Source organism: Perissodus microlepis, chromosome 13 (genome assembly GCF_051167445.1).
Source record: "Perissodus microlepis isolate ML-2025 ecotype Zambia chromosome 13, ASM5116744v1, whole genome shotgun sequence".
NCBI lineage: Eukaryota > Metazoa > Chordata > Actinopteri > Cichliformes > Cichlidae > Perissodus > Perissodus microlepis.
The window spans coordinates 9,919,571-9,937,445 of NC_140473.1; the positions used below are offsets into that span (position 1 = coordinate 9,919,571).

General features: G+C 36.9%; 2 protein-coding genes and 1 pseudogene across 5 annotated transcripts; all 3 read right to left on the reverse strand.

The window, feature by feature from the left end:
- Positions 1–66: 66 nt before the first annotated feature.
- Positions 67–14,359, reverse strand: LOC146374693 (interferon-induced, double-stranded RNA-activated protein kinase-like). Of its 4 annotated transcripts, XM_084948648.1 has the most exons (25): positions 14,113–14,358; positions 13,457–13,583; positions 13,218–13,372; positions 11,461–11,578; positions 11,264–11,337; positions 10,995–11,144; positions 10,749–10,881; positions 8,606–8,673; positions 8,439–8,526; positions 8,234–8,307; positions 7,997–8,146; positions 7,734–7,866; positions 6,180–6,197; positions 5,988–6,055; positions 5,810–5,900; positions 4,191–4,222; positions 4,063–4,105; positions 3,893–3,975; positions 3,636–3,755; positions 2,587–2,715; positions 2,047–2,263; positions 1,814–1,957; positions 996–1,097; positions 742–804; positions 67–449 (listed from the first exon to the last, which is right to left on the reverse strand). In XM_084948648.1, exons 1-25 carry the CDS (start codon positions 14,211–14,213, stop codon positions 312–314), a joined length of 2,619 nt encoding a protein of 872 aa, XP_084804774.1. In that variant the 5' UTR covers positions 14,214–14,358; the 3' UTR covers positions 67–311. The 4 variants fall into 4 exon arrangements, with proteins under 4 accessions (XP_084804774.1, XP_084804772.1, XP_084804775.1 ...); XM_084948646.1 differs by having other exon boundaries at positions 13,218–13,583; positions 14,113–14,359; XM_084948649.1 differs by lacking the exon at positions 6,180–6,197 and having other exon boundaries at positions 14,113–14,243.
- On the reverse strand, positions 8,680–10,740 carry LOC146374694 (uncharacterized; annotated as a pseudogene).
- Positions 14,360–14,948: 589 nt separating the features above from the next.
- Positions 14,949–17,750, reverse strand: gpatch11 (G patch domain containing 11). The gene is made up of 8 exons (XM_084949645.1): positions 17,596–17,750; positions 17,166–17,392; positions 17,044–17,085; positions 16,836–16,956; positions 16,650–16,740; positions 16,376–16,486; positions 15,496–15,577; positions 14,949–15,394 (listed from the first exon to the last, which is right to left on the reverse strand). The coding sequence occupies exons 1-8, from the start codon at positions 17,643–17,645 to the stop codon at positions 15,339–15,341; spliced, it is 780 nt and encodes a 259-aa protein (XP_084805771.1). The 5' UTR covers positions 17,646–17,750; the 3' UTR covers positions 14,949–15,338.
- Between the last annotated feature and the right edge of the window lie 125 nt (positions 17,751–17,875).

Below are 17,875 nucleotides of genomic sequence, written 5' to 3' on the forward strand. Positions count from 1 at the left end.
TCACTTTTATAACAAAATATTACAGGATAAAACAAATAATTTATATAAGTGTAGACAACAAGTGAATAATGACACAAATTTAATTTGTATTTCATTCACATATTATAACATGAATCACTTCATCAGCCTTTCTTTAAACCGAGCACTCCATAAATACAACTATATCTGATGATGCATCAGACCATGAAAAGAAAGCATTCAAAACATCCACACATGCACTGCATGACATGATGTGTATTGAATACAGTCATGCATGAAATGACTAATCTGAGTGTTCTTTTTTAGACTTTTCATTAAAGTCCTTATAACTGTCAAACTGTGTTACTATTTCGAAGCATTTGTTTTTGCATTAAAAGTGCATCAGAGTACTCTTTCAGCTCCTCCTTTAGTTTACTTGCTTCCGGACGCTTTTCTGGCTTCGCACACAGCATTGCCTTTATGATTTGATGCTGCAATTAGACATAAGAAGAAAACAGTGTGAAATCAATATCAATCAATGCTGTCATTTATTGTGAAAGTCCAGTATATATTATTTGCCACATTTATACTTTACTTGGGAAATTAAACAAAGAAAACTTTCAGGTTCTAAGACAGTCCTGCTTGGTCATTTTTGCTATTAACGACCAACAGTTGTGGCTCTTCATCCTTTGATGGAAATAGATGATTGCTGGAAATGTGTGTATATTTTTAAAAAAGAAGACGCAAGTTTTATGTAGTAAACTTAAAATAATGTTGATGTACCTCTTGTGGAAAATTATTCAAAAACCCTTGAGGAAGTTTCTGGCTTCGGGCATTGTCCCAAACCTGGCATTTATATAATGAGAGAAGGGATAAAAATGATGATCTGTTCATTTATTAAACAATATTAAATAAAAACATAGTACACATTAAATTTGATTTATATCAACATTCTGCTTCCTATGACACAAACTGAAAACCATTATTAACAGAGCAAGTTTGCAGCAACATTTTGCATAAGCTTTGGAAAAACTCACCGCTTTTCTTTCAGGGCCAACAGAGAGATTCCAAAGAAGTTCAAAATATATCAACCCCAAAGCAAATATGTCTACTTTTCGGTCGTAATGGCTCTTGCTTTTCTGTCATTAAAAAGAGAAAAACAAAAAACAACACAACAGTAAGTGCTGTGAAACTTGCACTAGTTACATCTCGTGTCTTCTCTTATCAACGGCTATACTAAAAACATGACTCGCACTTTTTCTCTTTCTTCTTGACTGCCAAAAAGTGTGTGTGCAAGCTGCATTAATCCCATAAAATACAATAAAGGAAGTAAGTCTGCAAGCCAGGTAGGAGCGTGCTGTGTAATGAAACACTTTTCAGAGAAGCCTAAGAAACAGAAAAATGAAACTCACAAGTAAAGTTTCTGTGAAATTTGCATTGCACGTCTAAGAAAGTTTCAATATATGCAATACACTTATACAAACTGTGGATAAATAAAGGAAAAAATGGATAGGAAATATGCAAAAAGGGCCAATTTTGTGAGTAAATAATAGAAGACAAAAAAAGATTTTTACTATCTCTTTTCAATATGGGTGGACTAACTCTTAAGGACATTGGGCATTAGAAACCAGTTTAATAGTCAACCCAATGCTCCTTTGGTTTTAAGGCAGTTGATTTAAATGGTTTTCCTATTTACTTGCAACAGTAGTAAAATAGGTTTTTAGTAGTACAAGAAAGAAGGTGCATTGTCCTATGGTGTTGACAACCTTTAAAAAAAAGTGTCTTTAATGTCTTCTCTTACTACCTAATATTTATTAATGGGTAAGACACTAAATTTAAATTTAGATTATTCAACCTGCTCGGGAGCCATATAAGATGGTGTTCCTTTGTAAGCACTTCTTTCCAGTAGATTCTCAGCATCATTGTCAATCTCAGCAGTGACCAGGCCAAAGTCTCCAATCTTCACTTCTCCATCCCGTCCAAACATGATGTTGGCAGGCTATACATTTTAAGAAAAGGCATAAGTAAACATCTACCTCTTTATGAGATGTGCAGCAACAAACAACAGTCTTCTCCTCTTTGTCTCACCTTCAGGTCTCTGTGGATGAGCATCTTTGAGTGAATGTACTCGACTCCACTGACTATTTGCTGAGCAATGATTAGGCTCTCTTCCTTTCTCCTTGAGTCTCGCAGAGATTTCTTCACATTCTGAGTATTCTTCTCGTCTATCCACACTCTAAGTGTTTTAGTATCACACAGCTCCATCTGAATATAAAGGCACTTTTCAGATGAATCGCTAGCAGACCTTGAAAATAAAAAAAACAAATGAAGGAATTATGAACCTTTACTTTATCCTCAATGGTGAGGCAACACTCTGTAAACTACTGTAAAAATCAAGAAGACAGAAAACTGTGGCGCAATGTGTGTTGCTATAATAAACTGTAATATTGATTAATTTTAGAATAATTTTAGCCACAAAGAGCAAACATGTGTCCAGTCTTCAAAAATGTACATCAAGGTAACAGACAAGAAACTAAAGTGTGAAGTGAATGCTTCCTCTATCATTTACACCACATGTGATGCAATGTTAAGACATAATAATATTAATAATGAAGTAATGTGACTTACTGCGAAGTACTGTAGGTGTCACCTGTACTGTCCATTTGGTATTCTAAATCCTGAATCCAACAGGTGTAGTATCGAACAATGTTGGTGTGATGGAGGTCTGATAATGCCATCACCTCTCTTAGAGACTTTCTGATTATAAGGAGTACAAGAAATATCAATAAACTTTAAATCTCTTTTAAAGCATCTGTAACTTTCCAGCTGAGGGACTCAATACATCAGGAAATAATACTGTAAGAGTATCTCTGTGAAGACTTATAACAACTCCCTCACTTTCAGAAGAATTCTAAGTTTCATATAGCTTCAGGCTGTCATTGTGCTATGATGTAGCCATCAAATGCATATGTAACGCACAGAACTAACCTTAAGTAGCAAGCTAGCTGCAACTGAGGAATGTACACTTTCAACTAACCCAAAAAAATTCTGTGTCAGTTTTGTATAAGAAACATTGGTTTATTTATTACTTTATGAAGTAAGAAGACATTAGATACTAATGGGTGACCTGATACTAGAATGGATAGATTGCATACCACATGGAGATAAATGCCTTAAACAACAAAATTCCTGCTCGGATCATTTGCTGCGTTACTCTCTCGTTGTATTATTACCTCTCTCCACTATTTCTATCAAAAATGTTTCCAAATGCTAAAAAAAAAAAAGGTACATTAGCATTAGCGGACAGTAGCACAAAGTCGTGTAAAACAGTAATGTGATGAGAAGTTTGGCACCTTAATTCATTTACTGATGCTAAAGTGAAGGCTGCAGATGGATGTTAAGTAAAAACAAAACATCAAAAACCTAAATGTATTTGTACACCGAAAAACAAAAGATGCAAAATATCCCCAAACAGTTGACAGTAAATTTGCCACCCGCCTTACTGTATACTCTTGTATACTACTAGTGTGCTAAGATTGTTAGGCATAAGATATTGGAGGCTTTGGAAAGACTGAAGAGATCTCTCTCAAATCTCCTGTACGGAGCTAGTGGGAATTCACTTTTTTCATAAACTTTAAAACTATAAAATTAAATATTTATATTAAATATTTACTTACTCTTTGCAGCGAACAATTTTAATAGCATAATATTTTTTCAGCAGTTTATGTTTTGCCATATAAACACGACCAAAGGCTCCTTTACCAAGGCGCTCTATAGAGTCAAATTCCAGTGTAAACCTGTAGAGATTAACATAGGTGTTACTATTAATGACAAATGCTAACAAAGAGAAAATTCTCCTTTAACTATAAACTGTAGTAAAAACATGATAGCAGTACATTGTAGTGTTTTGTTTTTTTTTTTTTTTTTAAAATACCTCGATTGCACTACTTGACTTGATGTTTTCTCGGTGGAACCTCTTTCTTTACTCTTTTCTTTGTGATCAGAGTTGTGCAAATCCTTAAAAAAATGCAAAGTCAGCATATTGAAATTCCAGTATTAAACAAAAAACTGAAATCACTCAGAATTTCTGTGAGTCCTTCATACCTTTTTTTTGTGTCTGGAAACATTACCGAAATTTGCTGCAATTCTAACCAGGAAAATCATCATCAGCAATAATGTCAGATGAAATATTACACAACTATGTTTACAACAGGTTTCAAAATATGACTTACCTTATTTTTGGTTTTAAATCAGGATTTTGATCCTTAAAAAGGGAGAAATAAAGGGGGAAATAAGGCTAAATTAGATGACATTTAGATACAAAACATTTGTTACAAACAAGACAAACTTAGTTATTACATAGTATTATTAATAGTAGTTTGAAACACTGATGTCAATCATCAGGTACTGGAAGTTTGTAAGGTGCTATTTTACAAATACACACTCAATTTCTGCCCAGAGCCTTAGCTAACTTCTTGTCTGTATAGAATGTATATATTTATGTATGTTTTCCACATACATCATCCCAAGGAAACATTTCCTTCATTTGTACAAGTACATAGTTGAGCCTTGTTGGATTAGTTTCTACAGATAAAAATTATATACTTGAACAACATCACAAGAAAAAATAATATTGTCAGTCATTTTTCAATTATGTGTAAATATGAATAGAAGCAAAATTCTTGGAAAAGGTTAAGCCCGTTTCTAGCTAATATTATCCCCTTTAGTACAAATTACTCATAGGAAATTTGCATAATTATCCACCTGCTTGATGTGAGGAAAATCTGCAGTGTGCAAAAACATTGGCCAGTACTGCAGTGATACAGATTTTACCACATTTATACTTTAATTAGAAAAGAATATCAGACTGTAGGATTCAGAGGTTTAAACAACATGGGTTTACCTTCCCCATGCAAATCCTATCATTGGCATTTTTTCTTGAACTTCTGGTTCTAATTTTACTTATTTATACATCTGTGGTTGAGTTTTATGTTAAAAAAAACAGGAACAGCAAAAAAGAAAGTGATGAATGAAATTGACAATAACAAAATCTAGGATGCATTCGTTGAGACCGGAGTTATTAGTGAGGGTTTTTTTTTCTTCTTAGTTTTTAATTTTCATTTTATCCTGACTTTGTTTTTAATTCACTTTAGTTTCAGTTAGTTTCCAAAGTGAATGTTCCTGTTTTACTCTTTTTAATTATTATTGCATCAAGGGGATATGTCAGAGGCAAGATTTAGGAAAATCAGTGCAGGTATTGCAAGAAAAAAAGAAAGCAGTTGATTCACAGTGTTGTAGACATATAGGGTCTCAATAAACATGTACACCAGTGACTCATCAGGCAGGTTGAATTAAACAAACTAAATACTAAAACTCAAGATATTTCCTCTATATTTGTATTTTAGTTTAGCTTTTTTCCCCCCTAACTGTGCAAAATCATTTCACTTCACTTTAAAAAAAAGTCTAGTTTTAATTTTCATTTCAGTTTTTTTCACATCTAATTTTAGTTTAGTTTAAGCTGACTATAATAACCTTCATTGAGACTGATCTGTTTTTCATTTATTTAATTTATGAGGACTGTCAAATGCATTTGTCACATTTTAATAGATCCTGATCACCAATATGTAGTGTTTGCTTGATCACATTTTTTAATAAATTCAACTATTTTCATACCTTGATATTACTATAGATACATCACCCATTATTATTGAAAAGTTGTTATTGCAATTATGAAAACTATTAATTGGGAGTGTGGAACTGGAGCTAAATAATTAAAAGCATCCTAATATAACCGTGTTAGTATCAAAGGACATGACAACAAAAGATATAGAAGACACAGGAGATAACAAACCTGTTCCTTGGAAGGTCTCTGAACCTTTGGGGAAACAACTGGGTCACTTGAAGTCGTTGGTATTCTTTCTGATTTTGCATCATGTGGGATCCTTTGAAAATACAGCAAGATACATTCATGCAGTTTTCTCCACATTAAACTTAAGTATTAGGTGTGCTTGCTCATTCCATTGCCTTACAGTGTGCTCGCTGGGCTGGACAGCTGGACTGGTGTAACATCATCTGACACAGCTGACCAAGAAACCAGCTGAAAGAAACAAAATGTGTTCAGCTGTACAGACACTGTTTGGTAGTAGGACACTTTAATGTAAAATAATATGATTGTCGGTAAGTGCAGGAGATATTTATTAACATGCATGACACGCCCTTACTATTTGTCCATCTGGCTGCTGCAAAATTAACCATTGGTTAACCACATACATGTATGTTTAAAATGAGACTGTCAGAAAAATTCAAAATGTTTTTGAAAACATTAGTTTTAGCTATAATTTAATCTCCTATGACCTGAACTCTTTCATGACATGCATTTTTAATTTCTCCTTGCTATTTGGGCTGATTGGGACCTGATGAATGCAAAAACAAAGAATTACATGATTTTTTTTTCTGATTTTTGTTTCTGAGAAAAATTAGAGCCATGAGGACATTTTCTTTAAATTTCGATAGAACAGTGGCAGTATAATGTCCTCGTAAGTGGAAATCAGGCCCTTGTAGAGCAAAATTTAGTATTTTGATCTAGACAACCCAAAATGTGATGTCCACATATGTGGATGCCAGGTCCTAGGAGGTTAATATACAACATAAAATATTTAGCAATAATCACTTTCTGTATGGTTTCTGTAAAGTACAGCAGTGGCTTCAAAAGCATGTTAGCATCCTGGCACCCACATCAGGCGTTTTTTGGATATTTTTCACATTTAACCTCTTAGCATGTCTGCTTTTTTGCGACTGATCTGGTTGCATATGTAAATCTGTGAGGTCTGTTCTCAAAGCGCAAAACATAGAGAAGAAAATATTTAAATCAAGCACATACACTTATTTATTAATGTTTTCAAATGCCATTTACTGATAATTACACCAATAACGCTAAAAAAAAAAAGAAAAGAAATATGCCTTATTTTTTTTGGGCTCGATATTGAAATTAACTTACTGCACCTGTGTTTAGAAAACAACCGTAAACTTTTGTAAATCACCCGTAAAACTAACCACATCTATGAGCTCTATTTGGGGTTTGTTCTCACATACTAGTTTGCTCTATTTAGCAAATCTGGTCGTATGCTTTAGAAACACATGCTTTTTTTTAAAAAAAAAGAAAAAGTTCACTAAGTACAACAATACCTGAGGAACATATTTCTGCATCATCCAATCTTTGAGATACAGCAATATTTGGACACTTATAAAAAATATGATTATGATTGTGAAGTATTGTTCCTTTACCTAAATTGTGCTTCCCTGTCTGTAACACTGAGCTTACACTTTTCAAGCTGTTTTAACACATGAAGTTCAGGCAGCTTAGAGAGAAAGGACAATACAAAATACTTGGCTGTCCTCTCTTTTATGACCTTACAACTAGCAGGAAATAATCTGCCTCAGACTAGTTTGCACTATTGGAAATACAGTTTGGTTTAGGCGAGCTTCCCGCATAAAGTGGGTTTGAAGCAGTAAGAATGATGCCCACTCATTAGAAGTGAATGCAATCTGACATCACACATCATGTGTACGCAGCAAGTAGGGAGCAGGTAGATGAATGAAATGTGTGACATTTGCTTTCTCACAAGCATCTCTGTTGAATGATGCTGAGAAAAGTTTAGGAGTGCAACGCCTTTATAGTAAGGAATTAAAAGGCTAGAGTGTGTTGGATGAGGAATATGGAAGATTTCAAGGTTGTGGATAAAAACAAAAATCATTAAGTAAAGATCATTAAGTACCTTACTATCCCAATTTGATTGTTCCTGAAGAGCAGACCACGCCTGCCGAGCAGCATTTTGTTTGGCCTCTTTGATAGTCTTACCCTCACCCACAGGATATTCCTTGTTGTCAATGACTACTTTGTAGAAGAATCTGTGTAGGGAGACAATATCAGCAGCAACAGGTTTAAGAGTTTTGTGCCATACAAATAGCCTTATATATACACACATATAGATTTAGTCTATATAAGGTGTATTTAGTTAAAAAGTTAAGTCATACTCACTGAGGATTATGTGGTGGACCGCATTTGCTCACTAGGACGTAATCATGGCAATGCTTTGTTTTCTGACAGTAGAGATTGATGAGTCCTATGAAATTCTCTTCTGTAAAGATTTCAGCTTCTTTCTTTACCATCAAGCTCTTTGTCTTAGAACTATAAAGACAAGCCACATATTCAGAACTTTACCAACAAAAGAGAATCCAAACATTGAAACTATTTGTTGCAACTGTTTGTCCTCACCAGTTGTCGTCATGATTCTGATTTATTTCTACTCCTTTGTGACTTGAAGAACCACCGTGTTTTAGATCGATGATCTTAGAACAAGAACGGACATTTAAACTGATTTTATTTAATCCGGTAATTAAAAAAAACTTCTGCAACAGCCTCAACATTACAAACTGGTGAACCATGGCAGGAGTGGATGAAAGAATGGGATATAACCAACCTGCTCCTTGGAAGCGTTAGATGACTGGGAGAAAACAACTGAGTCATTTGTTGTTGTACTGCTACTTGATTTTGGATAACCAGAGTCCCTTTGAGACAAATAAAATGCCTAATTAATAGGTATTTTCAACATTACATGTTACCATCTACAGTACTGCTCAGCCTTACAGTGTGCTTGGTGGTGTGGACAGCTTGGACGGTGCTCTATCATCTGACACAGCTGACTTGATAGTTATCTGAAAACACAAAGGAGGTTGTGGCGCTGTTAAACACAACCCTTCTCATTAAAGTCTGCATGATCATACAGAAGAAATTCTGATTTAGTTATTCAAGTAAGGCCATCAAAATCTGACTGATGAAAAATCTCCAAAATAGGCAGAATACTACAAGAATTATCTGAGGAAAACACTTTAATATGCAAATAGGACAGAGTGCTCCATAATAAAAAGTTACGATGAGGCCAAGAGCTTACTCAACCATTACACGCAAAAAGGATTAGGTGAACATACACAGAGATGGACACCTGAATTTTGTTTCTAGGGGAACTCAAACTCAAGTGTGCAATAAAATGATGTAAATAGTGTATGCAGCATCTAAAATACCAGGCTAGGGTCCCACTATTCTTTGGGAACAGTGTGAGCCTGGGGTGGTACCATAGTGTGCATAGTGGAAATACCAACATCAACAATCTACTAAATGGCCAAAATACACTGAAGAAAAATATAAATGCAACACTTTTGTTTTTCCTCCCATTTTTCATGAGCTGAACTTAAAGATCTGAAACATTTTCTACATACATAAAGGACCCATTACTATCAAATATTGTTCACAAATCTGTCGAAATCTGTGTTAGTGAGAACTTCTCCTTTGCCGAGATAATCCATCCCACCTCACAGGTGTGGCATGTCAAGGTGCTGATTAGACAGCATGAATATTGCACAGGTGTGCCTTAGACTGCCCACAATAAAAGGCCACTCTGAAATATGCAGTTTGATCACACAGCACAATGCTACAGATGTCGCAGCTTTTGAGGGAGTGTGCAATTGGCATGTCTACCAGAACTGTTGTCTGTGAAATTAATGCTCATTTCTCTGCCATAAGAGATCTTCAAAGGGGTTTCCCTCCAGGATGGTCGACCAGGTGGAGACCAGCCACCCGGACAGCTGCAGCAACAATTGGTTTGCATAACCAAAGAATTTCTGCAAAAACTGTAAGAAACCGTCTCAGGGAAGCTCATCTGCATGCTCGTCGTCCTCATCGGGGTCTGGACCTGACTGCAGTTCGTCACTGTGACCAACTTGAGTGGGCAAATGCTCACATTCGATGGCGTCTGGCACGTTGGAGAGGCGTTCTGTTGACAGATGTTTTTACTGTTCCGGGCAGATGGCAGACAGCTTGTGTTGCGTCGTGTGGATGAGCAGTTTGCTGACGTCAACTTTGTGGATTGAGTGGCCCGTGGTGGCGGTGGGGTTATGGACAATGAACACGAGTGCATTTTATTATTGGCATTTTGTATGCAAAGAGATACTGTGTTGAGCTCCTGAGGACCATTGTTGTGCCATTTATCCATGACCATAACCTCATGTTACAGCATGATAATGCACGGCCCCATATTGCAAAGATCTGTACACAATTCCTTGGAAGCTGAAAACATCCCAGTTCTTGCATGGCCAGCATACTTACCAAACATGTCACCCATTGAGCATCTTTGGGACGCTCGGCACGGCGTATATGACAGCGTGTTCCAGTTCCTGCCAATATTCAGCAACTTTGCACAAGTATTGAAGAGGAGTGGACCAACATTCCACAGCCCACAATCAACAACCTGATCAACTCTATGCCCACTGGTATTATATCAGTTTTTAGGGCTACTGCAGAGTCTATCTCAGGCTATGACAGCAGGTTTGGAAATCTAACAATCAGGAAAGCAGGAAAAATTATAGGAACATAAACATTCCCCAAGATATTTTTTTACTGTTCGATAGGCCACAATATTTTATTAGGAGGTACAACTTCCCTTTGTGTCAGTATAACTGCTACAAATATTCAATTGTCCCTTTGTCAGTTAAACTGATAAATGAACAGCTCATGACTGAAGGACAACTCTACTACTACTTCAACTATTTATTTAATTATTTATGCATTCTAAGGTCTGTATTTATAAAAGTGTGCCCAACTAGGGTTTATGCTTTGATTTTTATTACTATGTGTGTGTGGGAGGGGTTTCAATGCAGGAGCTGGCCGATCCAGGATGATTTCCCCCTACGGCAGACAATAAAGTACTCTTAACTTAACAGAAAATGTTAAATACCTTGCTGTCCCAGTCTGACTGTTCCTGAAGAGCAGACCAGGCTAATCGAGCTGCATTTTGTTTGGCTTCCTTGATGCTGTTACCCTCACCAACAGGGTATTCCTTGCAGTCTATGACTAATTTGTAGGAAAATCTGTGTTGTGAAACAGTGAAAAACTGGTTTACATCATTTACCAACTGTTAAACATCAGCCAGCATTTAGCAGAAATTGTCTATAATGGCTGGTAAGGGGACGGTCACACTCACTGTCGATTATGAGGCGGTCCACATATAACCTCTTCAATAAACGTGTGGGAGCGGGATGTTTTCTGACAGTAGTGGTTGACAAGACCTATGAAATTTACCTCTGTAAACCTTTTATCTTCAGGTTTCACAGCCAAACTCTTTATCTGAAGGCTACAATATCAAAGAAAAAATACATAAAAACAGAAACTTCAACCACTTTAAACAATACATAGTTTACAAAAAGGCTTCACAGAGATAAAGCATCAAAAAGAAACACTGTTTCAACTCACCAGACATCTGCAACATTTTGTTTTGTTTCCTCCTTTTGCTGACTTGATGTGAAAATGTCTTTCTCATCTCCAGTCTGGAATATAAAGTACAAGTGAACAACATGCTACTAGAACATGCATGAAAATATTTAAACCATTTCTCCAGTTTTCTTTGACATCAAGTCAGTCAGTATAAAACAGTATGTTTCATTCGTTACCTCTAAAGTGCCACATATATCGTGATATACAAGCTTGGCTGCTTCCTCCTTAGCTTCCCTTCTTGTTTTCCCGGAAGCTGCCGGGTACTCCTTGTCACCAACAAAAAAGTTACACCATCTAACATTAAAAGAAAAATATTAAATAGAGTTCAAATAGATTATTCACATCTACAATCAAAACTAGATGCATCATATACAGGGAGTGCAGAATTATTAGGCAAGTTGTATTTTTGAGGAATAATTTTATTATTGAACAACAACCATGTTCTCAATGAACCCAAAAAACTCATTAATATCAAAGCTGAATGTTTTTGGAAGTAGTTTTTAGTTCTAGCTATTTTAGGGGGATATCTGTGTGTGCAGGTGACTATTACTGTGCATAATTATTAGGCAACTTAACAAAAAACAAATATATACCCATTTCAATCATTTATTTTTACCAGTGAAACCAATATAACATCTCCACATTCACAAATATACATTTCTGACATTCAAAAACAAAACAAAAACAAATCAGCGACCAATATAGCCACCTTTCTTTGCAAGGACACTCAAAAGCCTGCCATCCATGGATTCTGTCAGTGTTTTGATCTGTTCACCATCAACATTGCGTGCAGCAGCAACCACAGCCTCCCAGACACTGTTCAGAGAGGTGTACTGTTTTCCCTCCTTGTAAATCTCACATTTGATGATGGACCACAGGTTCTCAATGGGGTTCAGATCAGGTAAACAAGGAGGCCATGTCATTAGTTTTTCTTCTTTTATACCCTTTCTTGCCAGCCACGCTGTGGAGTACTTGGACGCGTGTGATGGAGCATTGTCCTGCATGAAAATCATGTTTTTCTTGAAGGATGCAGACTTCTTCCTGTACCACTGCTTGAAGAAGGTGTCTTCCAGAAACTGGCAGTAGGACTGGGAGTTGAGCTTGACTCCATCCTCAACCCGAAAAGGCCCCACAAGCTCATCTTTGATGATACCAGCCCAAACCAGTACTCCACCTCCACCTTGCTGGCATCTGAGTCGGACTGGAGCTCTCTGCCCTTTACCAATCCAGCCACGGGCCCATCCATCTGGCCCATCAAGACTCACTCTCATTTCATCAGTCCATAAAACCTTAGAAAAATCAGTCTTGAGATATTTCTTGGCCCAGTCTTGACGTTTCAGCTTGTGTGTCTTGTTCAGTGGTGGTTGTCTTTCAGCCTTTCTTACCTTGGCCATGTCTCTGAGTATTGCACACCTTGTGCTTTTGGGCACTCCAGTGATGTTGCAGCTCTGAAATATGGCCAAACTGGTGGCAAGTGGCATCTTGGCAGCTGCACGCTTGACTTTTCTCAGTTCATGGGCAGTTATTTTGCGCCTTGGTTTTTCCACACGCTTCTTGCGACCCTGTTGACTATTTTGAATGAAACGCTTGATTGTTCGATGATCACGCTTCAGAAGCTTTGCAATTTTGAGACTGCTGCATCCCCCTGCAAGATATCTCACTATTTTTGACTTTTCTGAGCCTGTCAAGTCCTTCTTTTGACCCATTTTGCCAAAGGAAAGGAAGTTGCCTAATAATTATGCACACCTGATATAGGGTGTTGATGTCATTAGACCACACCCCTTCTCATTACAGAGATGCACATCACCTAATATGCTTAATTGGTAGTAGGCTTTCAAGCCTATACAGCTTGGAGTACGACAACATGCATGAAGAGGATGATGTGGACAAAATACTCATTTGCCTAATAATTCTGCACTCCCTGTAGACTTACTGATTTTCATTATTTGGTCCAGGTCTGGTAGCCTCTACGGGCCTTACAATCACCCTGTTCCTTTGACCATACTCATTAAGCCAGCCGATGTAGTTGATGTTACTGCCACTTCTCTGATGAACTGATGTATTAGAAACTTCTGCAGCATTTTCTGTCTGTTTGTAACCAACAAACACACAGCAGATTAAAACAAATGTCCACACATACAGTGAGTGAATACAATGGTGCAATGATCTTACAGTATCAGCTGATTCCTCCAACAAGCCTGCCAATGCATTTTTAGCAGCGTTCTGCTTGGCTTCCTTCTTGTTCTTTCCAACAGCGTCAGGATAGGCTTTACCGTTCAGAACAACTCTGATAGTAAATCTGTTGAACAGACAAATACAGTAAACTCCTAGTGTACTTTCCCCACGCAAAATATTAAATATGCCATTCTACAACTGGAGGCCAATTTAAGCTTTAAAAATTGGAACACTGTTACTGTATCTTTATATACACGTGGCAAAAAATACTCAGGACCACAGAACTTGCTGCTCAAAAATATTCTGTTTTTAACATATGGTTGGAATGTTTTATTTGTACGGTAGGAGGTAAACAAACAATTGTAACAAAATATTACAACTGCATGCAGAGTGACAAAGTTTATGTGTGGAAACAACACACTAGCAAGATACTGCAGGATCAACATACCTGTGGACATTTAGTAAATGGACTAAAGCGACGTACAAAATACATTTACTGTACACAAACGTGCATTTGGTAGCGAGTGAGCGAAAATACAGTGAACTACTACAGCCTACTACGGTTTCACTGAAGAGTCTGTCCTACAAAAATACACACGTATACACTCTCGTACGACATCCCAGGTCGCAGATCCAATCTATGTTCAACTTACGTTTTAATGTGGTCAGGGCCAGCAGCTCCAACCTCCACAAACTGGAGCGCCAGCCGCTGTTTCTGTGCATACTCGTTTAACTTAGCTATGTAGTTTTCCATCCTAAGTTTGTCGGGAGTCGGAATATTTACTCAAAATTCATAAAAATAGAGAACAAAGTACAAATCTCAAAATAAAACATGGTTTCCGTTTTTCCTTTCCATGTCAGTTTAGGTTTCGTTTTCTCCATAAACGTCACATGGTGCTTTCAAGTAATGTCCGACATATCAACCACGTTTTGTTCAGTAAAGTCTTTATAAAAAAGAAATGGTGTGAAGCTGTACGCTGAAACTAGCAGAGTTGGGTGGAAGATATCAAAATAAAGTATAACAACAGAGAAAGTGTGAGTTATAGTACAGGAAAACTGAGTAGCAATGATGCTGTTTTGGGAGAATAGCTGTTTGCTTTATCAATAGCTGTTTTAGATTGTTTTTTGTAGTTTAACTAATGTTAAAGCTCGGAATTTTAACGTCAGTAATATATGATTACCTGTTGGTGTTTTTTTAATCTTACGTATTTTAGCATTGAATGACTACATGTCCCAAGATGTTTAAGAGCAGCTCCCATCGCTAAGTTTCATGGGAACTGTAGTTCTTTTGTCAAGCGCCAAACGTAGAGATGTGGCGATGTCATAGTGACAATAACATATAAACCAAAAATCCTTAAGTATTTCAGACATGGAAATTATTATTATTATTATTGCCCAATTTACGCATCAGAATTTTTTTTAAAGTAATAGTAATGAAAAGAAGTATGCCTGATATAAACTCACAACAAATCATACAATATACAAACAGTCAAAATGGTAGCATTCTTAAAACGTTTAATGAAGACGGATAAATACAATTGATCTTGAAATATGTAACACAATTTGTATTCATCTTTATAAAATATAAATATTGAAAGACATCCTAATTTATAAATGAAAAAACAACAACAACCCAAAAAACAGAAATGTATACAACAAATACAAACTTGATGGTCTTTCAATGAAAGACAGCAGATTAAAACTGGATGATTATAGAACTTAATTTCTGATCACTTTATTGCCTTGGCTGTTTTTGTAGTCCGATGAACCTGACTAACATATCAAAGTGCATTTACATATACACAATATTTTTATGATCAAACATTTATACTTTTTTTTCTCTTTACAGGAAACTTGTGCAGACTGGTTTTCATTAATTTTATTCATGGTCTGCTGCTGTATCCCCAGGACAGTTACCGCACAAGTCCTCTTCATCTGTAAAATAGAAATCAATACATTATATACACAAACACAGTATGAGCAATGGCAATACAAAAGAACCTTAAAAGCTACAGCACTAATGATATCACACCTACCATTATAGGTGGTCCCACACCATATGCAATAAAAATGGACTCCTCTCAAATAGGATGTCAAAATTTGTAGTTTATCAAAAGACTGCAACAGAGAACCACATATCACATTTAATATTCATTGGGATAATTTTGCCATTAAATCCTATGAGATGCATTTATGTTTTTTCAGCTCAACCTGAGTTGTCCCTCTGATGTACTCATTTCTAATTCAGAGTATATGAGTATTAGATATGAAAATTTAATTGAAAATATTTCTTTTCATTAATTCAACACATCATAGCAGGTCTTCCTACCATCTTTTCATTTACTCTTGCTGCTATCCTTCTGTTAGAAAACACACCTCAGCACTGATCTCCATCCAATGCACTCTATGCGCTCTTCTTCACCTCTGTTGTGCACTGTATGGTGATTTTGATGGTTTAAACTCATCCATCTTCACTAAAGCTACTCCTTGCATTTTCACCCATCTCCCTCTCATTCACACACATGTATTCTGTCTTGCATCCACTGGCTTTCATTTCTCTTGAGAGATATTCACCTCTCCAGGCTTTTTTACCTGCTCTCTACTACAAATTTCAATGTCATCTGCAAACATCGCAGCCCACAGAGACTCCTGTCTGACATCATCTGCCCATCACATTGCAAACAAGAAGGGGCTCAGAGCCGATCCCTAATGTAATCCCACCCCCCATCTTGAACAAATCTGTCACTCCCACTGTACACCTCAACATCATCTTGCTGTCCTAATACATGTCCTACACATACTTCTCTGCACTTCCTCAGACAGTACCACAATTGCTGTTTTGGTAAAAAAAAAAAAAAAAAAAAAAAAAGATTAATAACATACATTAATTTTGATTGTCTAAAATAAAATACTTACAGTGAGTTCTGTAACCTCCTCTTCATCCTCATCCTCCTCTTTAAGATCGTCCTCTTCTTCACCAGAGTTTGCTTTAGGCCAGTACCAGTCTTCTCTCGGAACAGTTATCCCCTGAAAAGAGAAGAAACCTCAGCTAGGAGATACTTTGTGTCAGTGGTCTATAATTTTCCTCCTTTCACTGGTAAGAGACTGATTAGAGAGAGATCTGCTACTAACACTAGCACTGTGATGTGCAGAGGAGTCCATAAGGAGCTATACTCATAATTCTTTCCACCTTTTGACTGTCAAGCTGTTCGCAAGCTCGCTGACTCCTCCTGAGGTCTCCTTCAATCTTTCGCTCCTCTCTTTCAGTCCTTACTCTTGACCTGAAAACGCAAAAAAAGAAAAGGTTACAAACACAGACTATAAGACACTGTTATCATCGGAGGGGACAACATTTAGAGGTAGCTGCATGCTTCACCTGAAATCTTCCAGAGATTTGGTCTCATTCTGTTGTTTGGCTCGTACTTTCTGCCTATAATGCTCCAGTTCCTCTTCAGCTTTTCTTTTCTTCATCTCTTCCATTCCAATACCCCCTCTGTCTGATTATAAACAGAAAAGTGCTGCAATCATTCAGCTAGGCTGCACACAACATCACTAAATACTCATTTTAAAATAAAATTTCCTACCTGTTTTGATATTTAGTGGAATTGGATCAACTCTTCCTGCTCCTATAGGGGTAACAAAGATTAACATCAGTGCACACTACAAATGCAAAGCAAATTCACAATTTAGCGAAGAACAAACTTGCCCTGCTTCCCAAGTCCTTGCCCAGCTTTGTAGCCCATTTTCTGCAGAAGTGCAAACCCTTTGTTTTCATTGCTGATGGAGCTCTGTAAAGCCGCTTCTCGGCTTTCGCTCTCCTGCTCCTTGTAGCTCTTCTGACGGTTCTTAATATTCTTTTCCTTTTGCTTCTCCTCCCTCTTCATTGCTTCTTTTACCCGCCTCACCATGCTGACTCCCGGTTTCACATCTTGACTGACAGTCGGAGGGACAAACAAAAACGTTATAAGGGTGTAAAAAAAATACCGATAACTATTGTGAGAGCAATGACACCCTGCTTCTTTGTTTTGATAGCTCAATATCGGAATATACTCGATTCAACAACAGTTTCATAGCACTGACCGAACATTGTTGTCAATATGAACATTTTACAGTAAACACCAGAGCCAAACACTTACAATTTGCTAAGAAATGCATCAGACATATAGTCCTCTTCTTCATCTGACATTCTGTACAAACTAAAGAGAGAAAAAACTGAGAAAAACAGCTAAAAAAAAATCTTCGGTTTGTGCGTTTGTATTTTCTTCTGTGGTGTTCTGTTCCTTTGCAAAAACGTTCCGAGTAGCTGCAAGGTACACACAAAGTCTACAGTTCCGCTGCATTTGGCATATATTTCAAAAGAACGTGTTTGTCCTGTGAAATGGGCTCAATTAATGTCACGTCTATTTTTGTTTATTT

Coding starts and splice junctions, on each gene's coding strand:
- LOC146374693 (XM_084948646.1), bottom strand. CDS start 14,213: ATGGAAAACTACATAGCTAAGTTAAACGAGTATGCACAGAAACAGCGG. Junction 3,756..3,892: donor AGTCAAGTAGTGCAATCGAG/GTATTTTAAAAA, acceptor TAATCTCTACAG/GTTTACACTGGAATTTGACT. Junction 2,716..3,635: donor AAAATTGTTCGCTGCAAAGA/GTAAGTAAATAT, acceptor CCTTATAATCAG/AAAGTCTCTAAGAGAGGTGA.
- gpatch11 (XM_084949645.1), bottom strand. CDS start 17,645: ATGTCAGATGAAGAAGAGGACTATATGTCTGATGCATTTCTTAGCAAA. Junction 16,957..17,043: donor TCCACTAAATATCAAAACAG/GTAGGAAATTTT, acceptor GTTTATAATCAG/ACAGAGGGGGTATTGGAATG. Junction 16,487..16,649: donor AACAGCTTGACAGTCAAAAG/GTGGAAAGAATT, acceptor TTCTCTTTTCAG/GGGATAACTGTTCCGAGAGA.